General features: G+C 45.5%; 1 protein-coding gene across 2 annotated transcripts in view; it reads right to left on the bottom strand.

Moving 5' to 3' along the window:
* LOC135388659 (protein madd-4-like) overlaps positions 1-18,231 on the bottom strand; it is a 247,901-nt gene that overhangs the window by 40,616 nt on the left and 189,054 nt on the right. For both annotated transcript variants that reach the window (XM_064618353.1, XM_064618352.1), the window contains exon 3: positions 10,881-10,958. In XM_064618353.1, coding sequence (XP_064474423.1) covers positions 10,881-10,958 — 78 coding nt within the window. The remainder of the gene's footprint in view (positions 1-10,880; positions 10,959-18,231) is intronic.

Genomic DNA, 18,231 nt, shown 5'->3' on the forward strand with positions numbered 1-18,231 from the left:
TAATAGAAGGGAGCGAACAAGTGCCCATTCATGGAACCCAGCCCTCCCCTTCCCATTTGTTTCGGTTTCAGCCTGCCTACCGACGTCGTGATGACGTTTCTCGGGTACAGGTTTATTTTCATGAGTGATCTTACAAGCACGACATGGGTGGGATTTTAATTACATTTTAAGCTTGACAGCATATGGAATGTAAATTTGAACGATTCAGGAGTCGCTATCGAAGCTTCCAAAATTTCACAAATAAAATGAGCACAGGTATACCTTAATTAAGAAGTCTCGCCTTAATTAATTAGAAGCACATTGGGAAAACAGAACAAATAATTACTCTACAAAGCAGACATCATCGAATAGATGGACGGATTTTGCACACGATATATGTCATGGGAGGAAGTGATAAAAAAATTGCTTCGGAAAAGAAGAGCCTCGAAACGATTCCATTATTGCTACATTTCGATATGTCATAGACATGGTCGCGTTCGGAGATATGGGAGTTGAAGGTACAAGAAATTGTACGGCCTACAGTTGTTAAAAAAATATCTGCACAACAAGATTGGATGGACCACTGGAATTGATGGTGGAGTTTTTGAGGTCAGCTAACGAAGAACTGAAGTACTCGAGGCCAGGCGTAATCGGAATCGCTGCAAATGGCATTGCATTAATCAAGAAAGAAGTTAGATCAAATTACCATATACAAGCGTTGTACATCACATGATTCATGATGGATTTGTTGAAATTACATCTAACTATTGATGTGGAAAGTACTAAAACATAAAAAATATTATCACGTGATGTATTCCACTATCACGGCTATGTAATTATTTTTCACTTACCAGTTGTTGCAACCACCTGGATCAATAATGTGGAATGAACACAAGTTCAATATTATTCTACAACATCTGATGTATCGCCACTTATTGACACTCAACGACCATGTCAACTGTGGTGGACCACTGCATGATTTTCACCTAATATTCTCTTGTACGCCCTTCAAGATTCTACATACAAAAAAAAGGAAACGTCAATAAGAGATTGTGCAAGTTTGTGGCAACTAAATGCTAGTTACTAAAGCGCTACAAATATGGCGAAGTGATATCACCTGTGTTAATCAACGCTGGATTCAAGCGACCCATCATAAGGAACTACTATATGATGCATTGTCATTTCATCACTCAAGACAAAGACAGCAAACGAAAACTTCAGAGTTTCACATAGCACAGTTGTACTTTAAGTACTTTAACAATAAGTGTAGTTTCTTTTGTCATCACATGACCACTATACTGAATTCTACGCATCACAACGAAAACAGTTTGATTTCAAATGTGTTTAGCATGTTACGGGTAGAGTGAGAACGATGGTTAGGTCCAATTGAACCTCTGTATGCAATAAGGGGATAAGTCGAAAAATCGCAAACCGAGAAAACTTTAAGTGAATATTTGGTAAAGTAACTGCAGATGGGTTTCCTCGAATGACGCAAATGCAAAGTGTGCAATATGTATGTACGTGTCTACTCTACATGAATGTCCTGTTAGCATCGCTTTTGGGTGTGTGACTTGCCTGGCAGAAATTGAGCAAAATCCAGGGGGAACATGACATATCCCCTTTTTCAATGTAACACCGCGTGCACAGCGTTATCGCGGAGAAAAAAAGTTTTCATGAGTCGGACATTGATGGCTGAACCATGGTGATGCCAAGTAGAGTGAAGGAACCTGTGTGTATTTGAGAAGCCTTAATCGGGCTTATCCTGCTGCTAAACAAGCACAGTTTTGAAAATGACGTCCTAGCTGACCAGCATTATTTGACTTATTAGCTTAGTGCACACGTACCATTTTTTTTTTCGATTACAACGCTCGGTAGAACTGCTGACACGGTGAGGTGAGGTAGGAGGTCCGTGTTGTTCGAGTGGAAGTCAAAGTCCATTTCCGCATCGTAGCAAAATTTAAGTTATATCATTCGTATGTATGTGTAGAAAAGCGGCCTGATCTGAAATTGCAACAAAAATACTTGAAAGGGGATAAGTCGACTTATCCCCTAATTGCATACAGAGGCTCAATTGCTGACTGGAAACGAATATTTCACACTACGTGCAAGAATTCGTGGACTTCCTGTCGTCCACTGGATTGCTCCAGACGCTTTAGTTCTTTCTTGTATTTTCATCCTTCCTTCATCGTCTTCGCGTAATGTTCCACATGCAATGGGGGAGGGTACAACACCACTGCTGTGAAACACCCCACCTCTTGTCATCATTTATTGTTGTTGTGTTCTTTCTAAATCACATGGAGTCAGAGAGGACTGCCAAAGAGCTTTTTAGCCGGCTACCTCCCCACCGCCCATAAACTCCCTCTTCTGTCAACAATAGAACACAGAGAAGCACAGTCTTTAAAACTTGAACGCCTGAAGAAGAGAATTGACGGGGAAGAATCTGTACACAAAGTGAAGTTATGTCATTAAAATTTGGAGGCATGATACATCAATTTTTGCTTACCAAAATAGGAAAGGAGCAATAATCTTTTGCGGGAACTTGTCATATTTTGTGAATTAATTTGTGTGGTGTGTATATATTCCACCCCGTTGAACTAACTCAAAAACCTATTCGCACTCAAAATGTTCTCTTATTCTTGAGCAATGACAAATGCATAATTGAAAGAATGTCTATAACCTCTTTTGTCAACATATATTGAAAGGAGGCATCCGTGAGTGCACTCATGAGGTTCTTACCCTCATGAGGTCTCCTGTGAGTGCACCCATGAGGTTTTGGCCCTCATGAGATCTCCTGTGACTGCACTCATGAGGTCTGAGGGGCGCCAGATCTGTGTGAGTGAAGTCACATAGTCAGACACCGTACACAACATGTTTGCTTGTCTCTACGCATTAAACGCTAATCGTGTTGATTTTTTTGTCGTAGTTGTCATCCAAGTTGTGGAAAGTAAGCGTGTGTGAGAGTATGGATAATAGGGTGGAGTTTGAAAAAAAAAACTATATTAAAAATGTTTCTTCATCATCACAAGAAATATTATTATGATCATTAAATACCGTATTTTCACGCGTATTAGCCGCACCGCAGATAAGCCGCAGGACTCATTTTTAGATACATTTTGAAAATGTTTTTGCAGATAAGCCGCACTCGCAGATAAGCCGACGGTAATACGACGCGACTACTTTGTGCGCTAAACCAGTGATGCACAAACAAAATCAATAGAGACGTTCAACGCTCGTCGACGCCGTACTCCCTGCTAGCTGCCCTATTCCTGTACTGGTCCGCGACGTCGACGACTTTTAGTTTGAAGCCGCTGCCGTAGCTGTGCCTCCGCGTTGGAGCCATGCCTCACCTCTAACCGCCGTGCCTAGCTGTGTCCACGAATGCTGCTGCCCAGGTCAAATGAGAACTGACGCTTAGCTGACCACGTTTTATCCCGATGTCAGGTGTATTGAACCCTTCCTGTGGGTCTGCCGACAAAGGAGAACGTAGGGAAGGCCATTAACCCTGTGGTCCACATTCCGGTGTCGGCATAATGCATAACAAAGGAGGTCAGTTCTAGTGTTCTACTAAGATCGGATTGTGCCCTTGTTGCGTGTTTTTCGTGGATTGACTAGTTAGTGGTGTTCCAGGAGACATTAATCACTGTCACCCCTTTTGTTAAAGCTGCGTGGGGGAATGTATTCGGAAGGTCAGTCCACTCGAATGTGGACCCGCCCTTGTTCGGTATTGTTCGTGCACTGGCAGGGCGGTCCTGCTCCGAAAAACACGAGACACTGTCGTCCCTTTCGTTTAATCCGGGGTATGGGGAAAATACCAGGGAAAAATAGCCATCAGATAAGCCGCACCCGCGGATAAGCCGCAGAGCGTCCGCGAAAAAAAGAAATCGCGCATAAGTCGCGGTTAATACGCGGTTAACCGACGGTCGAATTTTCTATCCATCTGGGTATAGCTGTATTGTAACCACATTTCTACTCGAACCAAATTTTTCTTTTGGGTATAACTGCAGAGGAGAAACAAACTACAGAGTACAAACTGTCGTTCTACCAGCTCGGGTAGGAATATCTACCTTTTTTTTTTTTTTTCTTAGGGTAAAGGTGAGTGAGAGGAGCAACGGAAAGAGACGACGGCGCTTATACCCGCGTAGCAGAAGGAGCACGTCGATTGGCTCGAAATGGTAGAAGTACTGTCGGTCTTCCAGATTGGGTAGAAAACTCTAAACTCTTTTTCTTTTTTTTTTCTTCTTAGAGTGTGGCTGTGGTTTCTGGAACAGGGTAGCCAGAACTACAAGTCCAAGGCTCGGCTGTACTTGCATCTCCACATTATTCAGTTATCCTCAGAGATATCACTAATACGCGAGAACAAGCTGTTCTTCGATGAAGGTTGGTGGTTCAGTAAGCACTACACTCTCTAAAAAAAGGGGGTGCATTGTAACTCATTTTTGTAACTTTAGAGTGTACAATTACTCTGAAAAAGGAGTTTCCTCACTCCTTTCAAAGAGCGAGAAGACTCGTTAACTCCTTACTGGAGAGTAATTGTACACTCCAAGGGGAGTGATATATGCTCCAAGGATGTACTCTCCAAAAAGGAGTTACAACACACCTTTTTTTAAGAGTGTATGCAGTCAAGACTATTTTGCTTAGCGCTACTGTTTCTACAGTAATTATCATAATTAGGAAATATTATTTTGCATTCTCTATACTGCAGCCGTCTCACAGACACGTCTATTTGTCGAAACCCTTCCAGGAGAAGTCTTTGAAAGTCGAGTCTGCCACACAGCAGTAAGTGTTTGATTAAAATTTGACCAGGTGTTGCAGTTTACACTTAGTCGTAGAGAGTCTAATTTTCACAATACGCAAGCTTTAGCTAGCTGAACGATACTTGACGACACACGAAGGGTTCGAGGCGACATAGAATTTAGTCAAAGCTATATCCTTTTCTACATACACACTACAACACAACACTACAACACACTACACTACACTACACTACACTACACTACACTAAAACACAATATGGATTCTCCTTACAGTGGAGATTGATAATTACAAATGTTTTTCGGAGGAAATTTACTTATAACTGGAAGAAAGGGCCAACTGCGTGACACAGGTCCCCCAAACTCACCTCGGAAAAGCGTGCAACGAAAAAGGCCGCCACTAGATACCCCACTGTTGCCGTTCCGGATCACTTCACCGCTCTAAGTTTAGCGGCAAAATGTTTTTGTTGTTTCTACGAATGAATCTAGTCTTTATATGTCCAAATAAAACGCGTATAACAACTTTCTGTGTCGTGTTTCACTTTTTGGCCCCGTTTTTAAACGTGTTGAGTGATTGGAAGGATCTAGTGCACGGCTGCGTGCATCACATAGCGTACCTGTCGTACCAGGCGCCGCAGGCGCAGTCGTCCATTTCTCCTTCGGTGACTTGGCCTGGCTTGGATTGTGCTTCAACTGGATCTTTAGCGCGCTACAATCCAACGCAAGCCAACGTCTGGTAACAATGGGGTATCTAAGGGCGGCCTCCGGCATTGCACGCATCGGGATAGGAACAAATGCATGGGAAAATGGCGACCTTGGAAGACGTGGCGTGACACGTCTACGTGATGGCGCCTGACGACGAACTCATTTTCCGGAAACAAGCGCGTTAATGCATGGGGGAGGCGAGTTGCGGTGGATTTCGGGAACGTCGCTAGCGTCGGGGTAACGTCCCGGCGTGTTGCCAAAACGTCTTCGACGTCTGGCGCCATCATGTAGACGCGTGGACAAAGGGACTGCCCCCCCCCCCCAAACTGAAGGTCTGGATCTGCCCTGATAATAAAATAGTTTTGTTTGTAAAATTGTGTATGGCTCGCTGTGGACAACGGGTGATGTCACGAGATACCTCTTTAAAGGAGCATGGAAATGACTGGAATAAAATATGACGGGAGAAGCAGAAATTATGATTCTGAGCCCTGTGATATATATTCGCACAAAAAATTTGAGCGTAGCCCGCAGTCCTGGCGCGCGAGGAAGCTTTGAATCTCGCGGCAGAAAAGCCCTTTCTCTCTCGGCGGCCAGCCGCTGACGTTATGTGGCCGCGCCGTCTTTTTCTTTTGCGATTTGTCCAGCGTCGCGGCGCCGGCAAGCCGACCGAGCACGAAGCATTGTTGTTCATCGGACGTCGTGCAAAGGACAGGTGATGAACTGGACACTCTACAGGCGACACGTCTGCTCTTCTTGACAAAACTTTTTATGGAGTTGGAGCCTAAGCCCTGCCAGCTTCGATTTGGTCACACGAATATCACGGAGACTAGTAAGTGATGCTGCTAAGTGTGAACAAACATTCGGATTGAAATATAGTGCTTCTTCTTGGTTACAAATGCATAGTCAGGAAGACGCGGCGCAGTGACCAGTGTTTCCATTTGACGAGGTCGTCGACCATCATGACTTCTCCGTGTTGTGGTCAACACTATGGGCTCTGAACTGCATGGACACTGGCACCTCCGAGGCGAAAGAGCGGACCGATGAATGCATAGCTGTGTAACATTGCGCTTACCATATCTTACTGATACCAGGAGCGCAACATCTCTACAAGTACAATAACATGGATACCAAAGTAAAGTCAGTAGAGTTCATCTGCTCGCGATCTGTGGGAAACCCCAAAACACATGGCCAAATAAGCGTTTTCTTTTTTTTAATGGTCATATGCAGCATACAACAGTGGCACATGGAATAAATCTGCAACTGACAGGAATGTCATATCATATATATGCTGCACACACAGGCACAATACTGTTCACTAATTAACGACATCTCAGCACAATCAAAACAGAAACCACAACCGTGTACTATCCACCTCAACCCGGCCCGTCACGGCAACACAAAACACCTAAAGGCCTAGACCTAGAGGCCTACCCACACCTTTTTCACTGCACGCAGTCTTGTTTTATGCAAAACGTACCAGACAAATCATGTAAGAATGGAAGTGAATGTCAAACGCAAATAAATAGCAACAGCGTCTCAGTCGGTAAGTTGCCACGATTCCGGAGCTAATAACGATTCTGGCGGGGAGCGGACGCTTCCGGCAGCCAATTAAGTGCTGGGCCACCTGACGTCACCACACGCCAGACTCGGCTTGGGAGAGACTGTCGCCGCGGAGCACATTTTTGCAGACTAATTTTCTCAGGAAATTTGCGCTTTTCAAAGGAAATATTTTGCGTGACAGTTTATGAAGGTAGTATGTTCATATGAAGCTGTGAAAAATATATGTTCCAAATGATTTCCATGCTCCTTTAATGCTATTCGCCTATCCAGCTGGCTGCTCGCTACCTAGCGGACTCAATGAAAGATAGTAATAGCAGACGACAGGTATATTTCGCGCTGACCTGAAACTTCCGCAACTTTCCTTTGTGTGTGATGGAGTTTCCCCGACTTATAGAACTCAAACAGCAACAGCACTGCTCAAATCCGCAGTGCAAAACTGCTGCAGAGAAGAATACTCAATGTTGAGAAGAGGAAAGAGATACTATCACAGGAAACCACACGCGAGTTATGCTGTTTGTACAATTTTTGAAGCTGTCTCGTGGAAGAAGGCACGAAGCAGAGCAATTTATTCATCAGCAATCATTCTTTTCTCTGCCATCTTGAGGACGACGCAAGCGTCTCTATAGATAGTTGGAGAGGCGAAGTGAATCATACCTATATGGGAGCTGTGAAATTGGTAAGGAGTAAGTATATTCTTTATTATTTGAATTGTACTGTCTGGTGTTGTTTCTTTTTCATATCGTGAAGGTTTTTTAGCTGGGTTTTTCTTCATCACACAGATTGGCACTACAATTCCAAGCACCATTGGCTTTAATAAATATATTTCCATTTGTACTTTTTGTGTATGATTTTGCATGTCTATATTTGCACTTTGTTGGAACCGCGCCGGTCGTAAAACGAAGCCCTGCGCCGACGGGCCACCCACCGGAGAAACTCGCACAGCTGTTGCGACCGGAAAAATCCGCAACGGTGGCGCCTGCCTAGCGGCGTTGCCTGCTACTCTCACAAGTCCTATACTACTCGCGTCGAAACTTTTGCCCGGTGAGCAGTGTTCTTGTGTGCGTGTGTGCGTTTTCTTCCACTACTACGTCCCGCGGGTGTGACAGGAACAACAACAAATAAATCGTGCATAATGTAAAAACCCCGAGACTAGGGAACACGAAGGGAGAGACACAACAGGAAGTCTCACTAATGCTCACTGCTGCTCACAGTCAAATCATGACTATGACATGGGGTGATTCACCACTAGAGAGCAGTACACTACCCCATTACACGCGAAACATTAGACGTGAGATATGAAACGCGCACTGTATATCCCAATCTGTGATAGCATGGATGTGCGGGTGGATACAGTCATATACAGGGTGTCCACGCTAAGTGTGAACAGATTTTTTAAAAATATATATAACACTTTTTCCAAGATGAAATCAATTGCAATATAGCATATGATAAAGGGCACTCCCTAGCAGGGCATGAGCAAAGTCCAAAGGCAATGTCTTAATTAACTTTCATTAATTAACTTTTTAATTATAAAAGCTGCAAAGCTGTCCCAATGAGAACATCTGTTCCTTTCGGTCACCTGATATCGTAGCCGTTTTCAGAACAAAAATCCGTTCGATAGATCGCCCGCAAAAAATTCGTGAAAGAACGCCATTTTTTTCTTTATTTTGTTCATTGCGCTTCTTAGAAGACGCGTCTTTCTTTCATCCCCAATGTGAGAGGGAGAAAGAGCACACTATCGCCTCTCGCGTCCTGGAAAAAGATTAAAAGGAAACGGAAAATGCAACCCAAGATAAGGCCAGTTCCAAATGAGTCACCCGATACATTTGTTTTTGTTTTGTTTCCGCAAGTTAAAACTCATCTTCGACGCATGAGGCGGCACTGTGCTCCTTCCCCCTCTCCCGTTGGGGATGAAGGAAATACGCGTCTTCTAAGAAGCGCAATGAACAAAATAAAGAAAAAAATGGCGTTCCTTGACGAATTTTTTGCGGGCGATCTATCGAACGGATTTTTGTTCTGAAAACGGCTACGATATCAGGTGACCGAAAGGAACAGATGTTCTCATTGGGACAACTTTGTAGCTTTTATAATTAAAAAGTTCATTAATAAAAGTTAATTAAGACGTTGCCTTTGGACTTTGCTAATGCCCTGCTAGGGAGTGCCCTTCAGCATATGCTATATTGCAATTGATTTCATCTTGGAAAAAGTGTTATATATATTTTTAAAAAATCTGTTCACACTTAGCGTGGACACCCTGTATATGACATCCTGGGAATAGCTACAAAAAAAGTCCCGATCCCGTCCGGGGACACACATTTAGACGTCCCGAAATCGCGGGATTGTACAAATGGCCCGGAATCCCCAACCCTAGTCTCAGCCCATGGTAAAATAAAATTAGCGAATTTATAGTACATATTGCTATTGCGAAGGAGCCGCCAGCAATTGAGCGTGTTTCGAAACTGCTTGGCCCATGGCCACATCCAATTCACAAACACACTGCCCTAAAAGCACTTCTAAAGTTTTTGGACACAACTTCGGTCCTCGCTCTGAGGCGACTCTATAGTATTCCATTTCACCACATTACCGCCAGCAATTGGGTATATAGGGCAGTGTCTCCCAAACAGTGGGTCGCTAATACCCCCAGGCGGGTCGCGAAGCGGCTTGCGAGCGGCTCTGGTTTCCGGCTGAAGAGACTTTCCAAATCTTGGGCGGGTATGGTGGGAGAGTACCTGCTCTTGAGTACAAAAGCCAAGAAAGTTCCCTTTTCCCTTGCCATGATGTACTTTGCGAAATTGGGGGGCCTGGGATAGGTTTATTATTAAAAAAAGGAGGGAAAGGTTAGCCTGCGCTATGGCGGCTTGCGAAATTGGCTTCTCTGTGGTGGCGTCGACGAAAACAAGGTACACGGGTCTCAGCTCAACGTGGAGACGGAAGTGAAAGCTGTGTGGAAACTTCGCCCTCGTTTTGTGAACTGCAATCTAAACAACAGGCTCACTTCAGCCATTAGGAACAATCACTCCTGCTGGCACGCACCCTTTTTTTTTCTTCTTTGCTCGTTTGTGCGATGGTTTCTAGCCCAGGTGATTCACTCTAACTATATTAACTGTCAAAAAAAAATTAAGCGACAATTTTGTGTATTGCAGTTCATGCACTGAAATCGAAAAGCTCGTGGCATCGCGAAAACCCAGAAAAGAAAAAAAAAGAAGAAGGAGAAAAAAAATAGGGGTGGGGGTTCGGAACGCGTCGTTTCATATTTTTGGTGTGTCGCTGTGTAGCAGAGTGTGGGAAGCATTGGGGTTTAAGATATCGCTTCTGGCGATGAAACTCCCCACTCATAATTATTTAAATAAGGTTGCTATTGTTGAGCGTGTTTGGATTCTTCGCATCGCCAACTCACCATGGGCTCTATAATAGGTGGTATACACATGATAGCGCATATACACTATAGGGCCATTGGTGCGAGTGCTAGCGCTTTAGTGTAACAGAATTCTACAGTGAACTGATACAAAGCATGTGTCCGTCTGTCCGTCCGACCATGGCTGTGCCACATCGGGTCGATAGCTCTCTTAATTGGGAGTAGATTCACACGTAATGTGAGTCAGCTTATTAGTGTGGCAAGGGCCGCACGGTAATAATAATATATCTCCCGATAATTTCGACCACCTGATGTTCTTTCACTCTCTTCTTTCGGATCATTCGTATTCGAGTTTTTTTTTTAAGTTTGTTTTGACGTAACGTTGCGATCTCTGCATCTGTAACGTTGATACGGTTTGGCACGAAGAAATTGAATGGAAAGAAGTATTACCAAAGTGGTACTACCACAGTGGTAGAGTAAATTACCAATCGATTAATCAATCAATATTATTGTAATCGTCTGCCACTTACCACTTCCTCAACCCGAGAGCTGTCGTCTGCCACAAAAAGATCGTCACCAAAGGTGTTTGCGGTATGAACCTGCAGAACCTGCATAAGAATAAGAACGGACGAGTAATCAGCATATTGTATTCCGATTCGTTGTTGTTCCCTGTAACAATAAGCGCCCCGGATGCAAGGTACACTGGGATTTCTTGAAATAGTTTAATGGAGGATCCAATGAGATATCTGATTAGTACTAGCTCTGTCACGTCTCACAAACATATCGCCTACAAAGTAGTGGGTTGCAAGAGAAGATGCGGCGTTTTCTTGCATCGTAGCACAAAATAAGGTGAGAAGCGTACGAACCCTGTACTCCCTTTCCTGTTTTTAACAATTAAACATACCCCCTCCCGTATTCAAAACAATCGAAATGGCGGTGTTGCGAAAAGCAGTTGAGACGCTGCTCCCGAGACACACAACACTGAAGTGACTGTCATTGCGTAACAGCTCACTGCCATCTCAGTTCTTAACCGCTTCAGTTTTCTGCGTCACGACGCCAACTGGGAAACAGCGTTCCAACAGCACTTCGGAACGCCGCCATTTTGGCTGTTTTTAATATAGGATCCGCACGTTTCTCATTATAACGTTGCGCTACGATGCTCAATCACTTTGGAATTTATCGGGATTGAATCTCCTTCAGAGTTCTGTTTGTCGACAACGCAATGTTCCATCCGTATTGAGTAATTTTTAAACATGACATACAGGCACGCGGGTAGGCTTACAAAGGGCGCCACCCTGTATGTCACGACATCATATAGCGCGCCGCTGCATCACGGATTGACGAAAACAGCTGTATCTGATTACGCATTCTTATCGGGCTTGTAAACTGCTTCTTCACCCGGTATACCTACTTTCGCAAAGCATCCCGTCCTTACAAGGAAGGTTTCAGTCATAGCAGAATAAAAATAATAATGGTATCGTGATGTTACACGTTTTGTTTGTCTGCCTATAGTTAGAGGTGTGCGCGGATAGCCTTCGCGGTATCCGCACCCGCACAGCATCCGCGCTTGCAGTATCCGCAACTGCGCAATTTTAGAAGTCTGCATCCGCATCCGCACCGCAAAAGGAGTTCCATATCCGCACCCGCGCGGTTTCTGGGTTTATCCGCGCAAATGAAGGTCATGTCTCCGGTGGAAAGAAACGTGCGCTAGAAGAGTACTGTGTACATGGAAAGAGATGATTTTTTTATTTTTTTGCATACAGACTGTTGAGAAACAGTACGTCATCTACCTTGTCTGGCTTGAGACATGTCCTCCTTTCCTGGAGGACGTGGCCTGCGATCGAGAAGACCCTCTCGCTTGGCGCGCTGGACGCTGGTATGCTGCGTACGAACGCAGCGTCCTTGCTAAACAAGGAAGCTTTGTTTCCTCCGTTTTCCACCATTGCAGCAAGTCCGCGTCATCAATTTTTCCTTTTATCTGCTGGTAGGCATCAATCTCTTCACAGTTCTCCTCCTCGTCGTTTGAGTCATCCATGAATTCTGACAGTTGGCCCTCAGATCTTGATCTCTGGTCGTCACTGCGTTCTACGCCACTGGAACGAGACCCGTCTCCTCCGAGCGCTTCCGAGAGCTTGAAAAACTTTTTCGATTGCTTATGCCTTCTGCTGGACAGTGAGCATCTTCACTCCTTTGTAATTAGGGTGAAGAAATGGCGCAATCATATGCCAAGCGGTGATTTCAAACTTGGACAGCAGACAAGTTTTTGCGTGTGCCTTCAAAACCGATTCCCATTTCGTTTCACCACTGAAAGGGCTATCAAGGATGTTCTTCAGCTTGAAGTACCAAAGCACAGCAAGGAAGAGAGTTGGGTAGTTCGAGCCCTCAATGCCAACTGACGCTTGTTTGAACGGTTCCAAAAAAACTTATCGTTGCACGGAGAACTCTGCGGTCTATAGCATCAATGTAGTGGCTGTTTCCTGTAGTCCGCAAAACTGAATCGATGGAATCCCATTGGGAGTCGACTGTTTGTAGCATACGCAACTTGCTGTTCCACCTGGTGCTGACGTCCCCCTTCAAAGATTTCGGGAGAAGGTACTGGTGTCCCAACCGCTTGAAGTAAGTAGTCAGCTCCCGACAAGCGGCAATAACAGTGCTAACGTCAGACAGCTTAGATGCGGTCTGCTTCAGTGCAGTCTCTACAACCGTGTGGAGAACATGGGCGGAACAATGCAAGTGATGGTATTGTCTGAGAGCGGCAATAACATTATCTCCTCGATCACTATAATGAAACCAATTATGTCCGAAACTGGGTGTAGCCCATAATTTCGAAGAATATCTAGGAGAGAGGTCTTAATGTTCTCAGCCGTCTTCTTATCGAATTCGAACGGCGCGACGCAAAGAACGGGACTTTGTAAGTCCCATTCAAAAGTGAAATGCACTGCAACACCTAAGTACGCCATTTTTTTGAAGTCATCGGTCCAAATGTCAAGGGTGACAGCTCCACCGGTGTTGCTGAATATTTCACGCAGCTCAGACTTGAAGGAGAGTCGCTCCTGAGCCCCGATTTCTTTGATAGAACGAGAAACCGTGGTGCGATGTGGGATCGATTGTTTTACATCCACCGAGCCGTACTTCGCTCCCACAACTACTAGATACTGTGCTAACGTGAGAAATCCACTGCCCAAGAGATCACATTAAAAGGTCTGACATCTTCGGCCACAAAGCGCACAACGCGTTTCAGTATCTCGTCACTGGCTGCACCGGGAAGCGTGTCTGATGTTCTCTTCGCCGTAAGGTATTTCCTGATACCCTCTTTCTCGCCACGGCACACGTGCTTCAGAAAGTTCGATGTTCCAACCTTACGTCCCACAAATCTGCGAACAGACTTATAGCTTGAACAAGCGACCACATTTGGGATTCTCGTCCTATTCTCGTCGGCGACATGGCAAAACAGTTTCCCCATGGGCGATTTGAGGTCAGTTTCTGGTACAAGGGTGTAGGTTCCACGTTGAAGCTCAGCTTCGATGTCTTCCAGTGCAGTTTTCTGCGACATGGCGTTGATGGAACCTGCTGTCATCCGTTGTAAACAATCTGAAACTATCGGGAACGCGCGTTTACACCACTGCGAGATGCGGAAGCGGCTCCACCTAGGACACGTCTCCTGAAGCGCCAGTGGGAACGCGGATATCCGCGCCACCCGCACCGCTAGCGCGGTTCTGCCCGCGTTTTATCCGCGCGGGTTTCCGTCCCCTAAGTTTTTATCCGCAAAACGAGGTTTCGCGCGGATATCCGCACGGATACGCGGGTATAACCGCATCCGCGCACACCTCTACCTATAGTAGCAGAATAGATAAGACGACTGATCGCCTGGACATCTGTTTAACTCTTTTCTTAAGTGTCTTATCATGATATCATTGCTTTGCGTCGCCAGACGGCGACAATCATGAATGACGGCATACTGGTCAATGGATCCATTTTCCAAGCACCCAAGGTGCTGGCGTCCTCGACCGAATTCGAATCCGCAACCTTGGGATGAGCTTGCGGACAACCTTTTCTCTTTTTGGTTCAATCAGCTTGCAGGAGGTTTATTTACACATAGTGATTCACATTTTTGCACACTTCCCAGATCTAAAACTTCATTTGAAATCTACCAACAAATACCGATGACATGTAAATAGGGTGTAAAGGTCGCACCTGTTACGTACCCACTCGAATGACGATACAGACACACGAAAACGCCGCGAAAGTCACGGAAGAGAGTGTAATAACCCGACAAAGAACATTGCGTAGACAGCAGAACAGAAGAGCGATAAAATGAAATGTTTACCTAGCCGGGCAGCGCGGAAATTGACGCCCACCGAACAGGCTCATTTTTGACGTCGGACGACCGTCGCCAAATTTCCTCTCTTACCTTTCTCTTACTTCTACATTTCTGTTATAAATCTCCCAGTTTATTATTTCGCGTCGTACGGCGACGACTGTGTTTGTTCTGGCATTAAAGCACTCTGCACCGGGCTCTATGGTGTTGACACAGAAGCCTGAGAACCGTTGCACATGCGCCTTCGGTACAAAACTCGAACAAGGATAGGTCAATCTATAGCCATGAAGTGCGCATCGGAGAAATGGGATTGAATGAAAACACTCGACAGAGAGTGTCAAAGCTTTAATTACGAGAGTTCCCAAAGCAGGGATGTCTCAAGTGGCGCTTCTGTCGTTTGTTTGCTATCCTGTACCGATGCGGAATACTGTCTTCTGCGAAACAAATCGGCAGTAAGCGTGTCGAACGTTTCTTTTCACACATTCTGTTTTCGACGTGTATCTGGCACGGTATTTGACTGAAGAGCAATGATGTGGATGCCTCGTTTAATGCTTGCTTTCTGCTACCTCACGTATAGGGCTGCCACCTGTCCAGATTTCATCCGAACAGTTCGGAAGCTCGATAGTTTAGTGGTTGGTGGTCAGTTGAAAGGGTGATCTGGATTCATGGTGTTTGGAAAAAGGTAAAGCAGAAAAAACAAAAAAACAAAAAACAAAAAAGAAACAAGATATGACTCCCTGTTGTAGACAGTCGTCAAATTTAGAGGGATCCGAAAAGTAATCACAGAATGACACGAAAAACATTAGGAGAAAAAATGAAGCTCTCAGGTTCCACAAATTCAGAAAAATCAGCAAAACAAATGCAATCGAAGCGCTATAGTCGCGTTCAAGTTGAGAAGGAAAAGAAATCTAGTTCGTCAACTAATACATACGCCGTTGGAGACAAGGAGACGCAATAGCACGCCAGGAGAAATACTGAAGCGCCACCATGCGTCATTAGTAGGGCAGCGGACTTTCTTCTGCAGCGTAGTGTCAGCAGTATGATGGATTACATTATCTGGCGCAGGGAGAGAGCGTGACCTCTCTGAGTCCAGCCATCCTATCTGCGGTCAGTAATACATTAAGGGCTGACGGACTAGATTTCTTTTCTTTCTCAAGTTGAACACGACTATACACAAAAACGTGATTCAAGGAATGGGCGCCGCCATTAGTGCTGCCACCCCGTGGTAGTCACGGGAACTGTGCTCGTGTGGACTGCCGTGTGCAGAGTTCCTTCATTTTCGTGTCCGTTCGTGTTCATTTCGTGACCGTTCATTTTCGCCCGCTCGGGCACCTGTGTAGAACAGATGTCGCGCCAGCCAGCACTTCTCACGCGAAGAACCTTGCATATCGCACGCGGAAGCCAGCAATCTTCTTTTTCCTTTACCTTTCGAACATTGGTGTACCCTACTCTGATCTTTACCGGATGACTAGTTATACGAAATGTTACGTTATCGTCAGTCATACTCATTAAAGACGGCGGTCACCAGTATTCATCCCAATGCGAAGAGCGATTTTGGAAGCCCACCCCTGTTGTGTCGTCGCTGGGAACGAGGCTAAGGAGCGCGCGGAGACTAGTGGTTTGAGAGTAACGCGACAAGGTCTATAGAAGCCTAGAACAGACATAGATAAGAGCCTACAAATAATAATGGTACTGTGGTGTTACACGTAAGGTTTGTCACAATGGCGCCGGGACATCACGACTCAATCGCTTATGCATTCGGTAGACCCAAATTTGTCGTTTCCTTTCCCTGCCCGTCTATTACGCAATTTTACCTCCCTCCTGCTTAGACTCCGGCTCAATGTAGCTCTCACCCCGCAGTTCAAGTGCATAATCAGATGCTGTGACACAAGCCTCTGTTCCACCTGCGGTGTCGTGGCGACCGCCCAGCACATTCTTATGGGGGAATATGTTACGAAAAAAATGAAAGAAAACGAAACGCACATTCTCATGGAATGTGCACTCTAGTGCCCGCAAAGGCGGATATCGTGTGATCAGCTTGCCTGCCCGTATCAGCAAGAGGCCGCTCACCCTATCTGCACTCATTGGCCCCTATGAAGATCCTGTGCTCCATCGTCGGGTTCTTCACCTCCTCAATGAGCGGAAGTAATTCCCATATCATCGTGTATCTCTCTCTCACTCACTCTCTTCACCTGTTCATGGACTTCCTGTCGTCCACTGTTTTGCTCCAGACGCCTTTGGTTCATTCTTGTATTTTCATCCTTCCTTCATCGTCTTCACATAATGTTCCACGTGCAATGGGGTAGGGTTATGGTGAGCTAGAATGAATGGTGTGCTGAACGGCGACTGAAACCGGGTCGTGACTACGGGCCTGCCGATAGGTGGCTACCAAGGGCTCGACCCGCTGCCGCTTCTTGCGCCCTCACGGCCATGTGACCCCATGCGCAAAGAGCACCTGGGAGCGCCAGGGAGTTCCCGCGATGGCCGAAATTGAAGCAATCTGGCAGATACAGGGGGAGAAAGAAAAAAATGTGGGCGTGCTGATACATCATGCTTCGGAGATATGATTACGATGGACGGACGAGTTCGCATTTTGGAATGTTGTGGTAAAGGCAGTGCTTCAAAGCCTTTCGATTCCTTCTTGGGATAATCGAGAGATAATTTTCTTCGGGGGATAAGGAATACCTCTCGTTTCGCTACATCGCTTCTGCGCGAAATCCCCTAATTAAAGAGGATAATTAATGAATTGTAGGTAATTAGTGACCTTGTAGTTATATACTTTCTTCGAGGGAATGTTCGCCTAGCCATATATAACTCAAAGGGAAAAAAAGCAAGAAATAAATAAACGGGAGGAATGGAGTGGACTTTCACTGCTGCAATATATCATGGAGCCCAGCTTGTACAAGATACTAAAAAAAGTATTCGAGTCAAGATACTAAATACTGCCTTTTAAAAGTATTTGTAAGATACCAATTTACTTCCAAAAGCACTTAAGGTAAAGTAACTTGAGTTACTTTAAGGTTAGGGTACAGCACCTCCGCGGTGAAACACCCCATCTCATCGTCATCATTTATTGTTGTTGTTGTCTGCGCAGTGTGGCGACATGTTGCACGTGCCGCAGGGTAGGACTGCGGATAATTTCGACCACGTGGGGTTCTTTTGGCGTGCGCCGGAAATCTCCGACACACACGGCGCTGGAAGCAATGTTTACCTCGGCCGGAATCGAATCCGCGAGCTTGAGCTCAGCAAGCAAGCACGCTGTAGCGGACGACGACGACAACGATGGCCACGCGCGTGGAGCACCGGCTTCAGTTCCACCGGCGCGGCCATGGAGACAGGCCACCGTCACCGCCTCTCCGTGGCATACCATTATCGCCGGTCGGGGCTCATGTAGAGGAAGACCACCGTCCTCTACACACGCTGCCGACTGAGCTAGAGCCTAAGAGAATAACGCCCTGCAGCCATTAGTTCATTGATTTGCAAGAATGCATGGAATATGATTACATTCGCTTTTCGTTCGTACGCACGAAACATTCTAAGAATACGTGTCCGCTGAAATCCAT

Source organism: Ornithodoros turicata, chromosome 3, assembly GCF_037126465.1.
Source record: "Ornithodoros turicata isolate Travis chromosome 3, ASM3712646v1, whole genome shotgun sequence".
NCBI lineage: Eukaryota > Metazoa > Arthropoda > Arachnida > Ixodida > Argasidae > Ornithodoros > Ornithodoros turicata.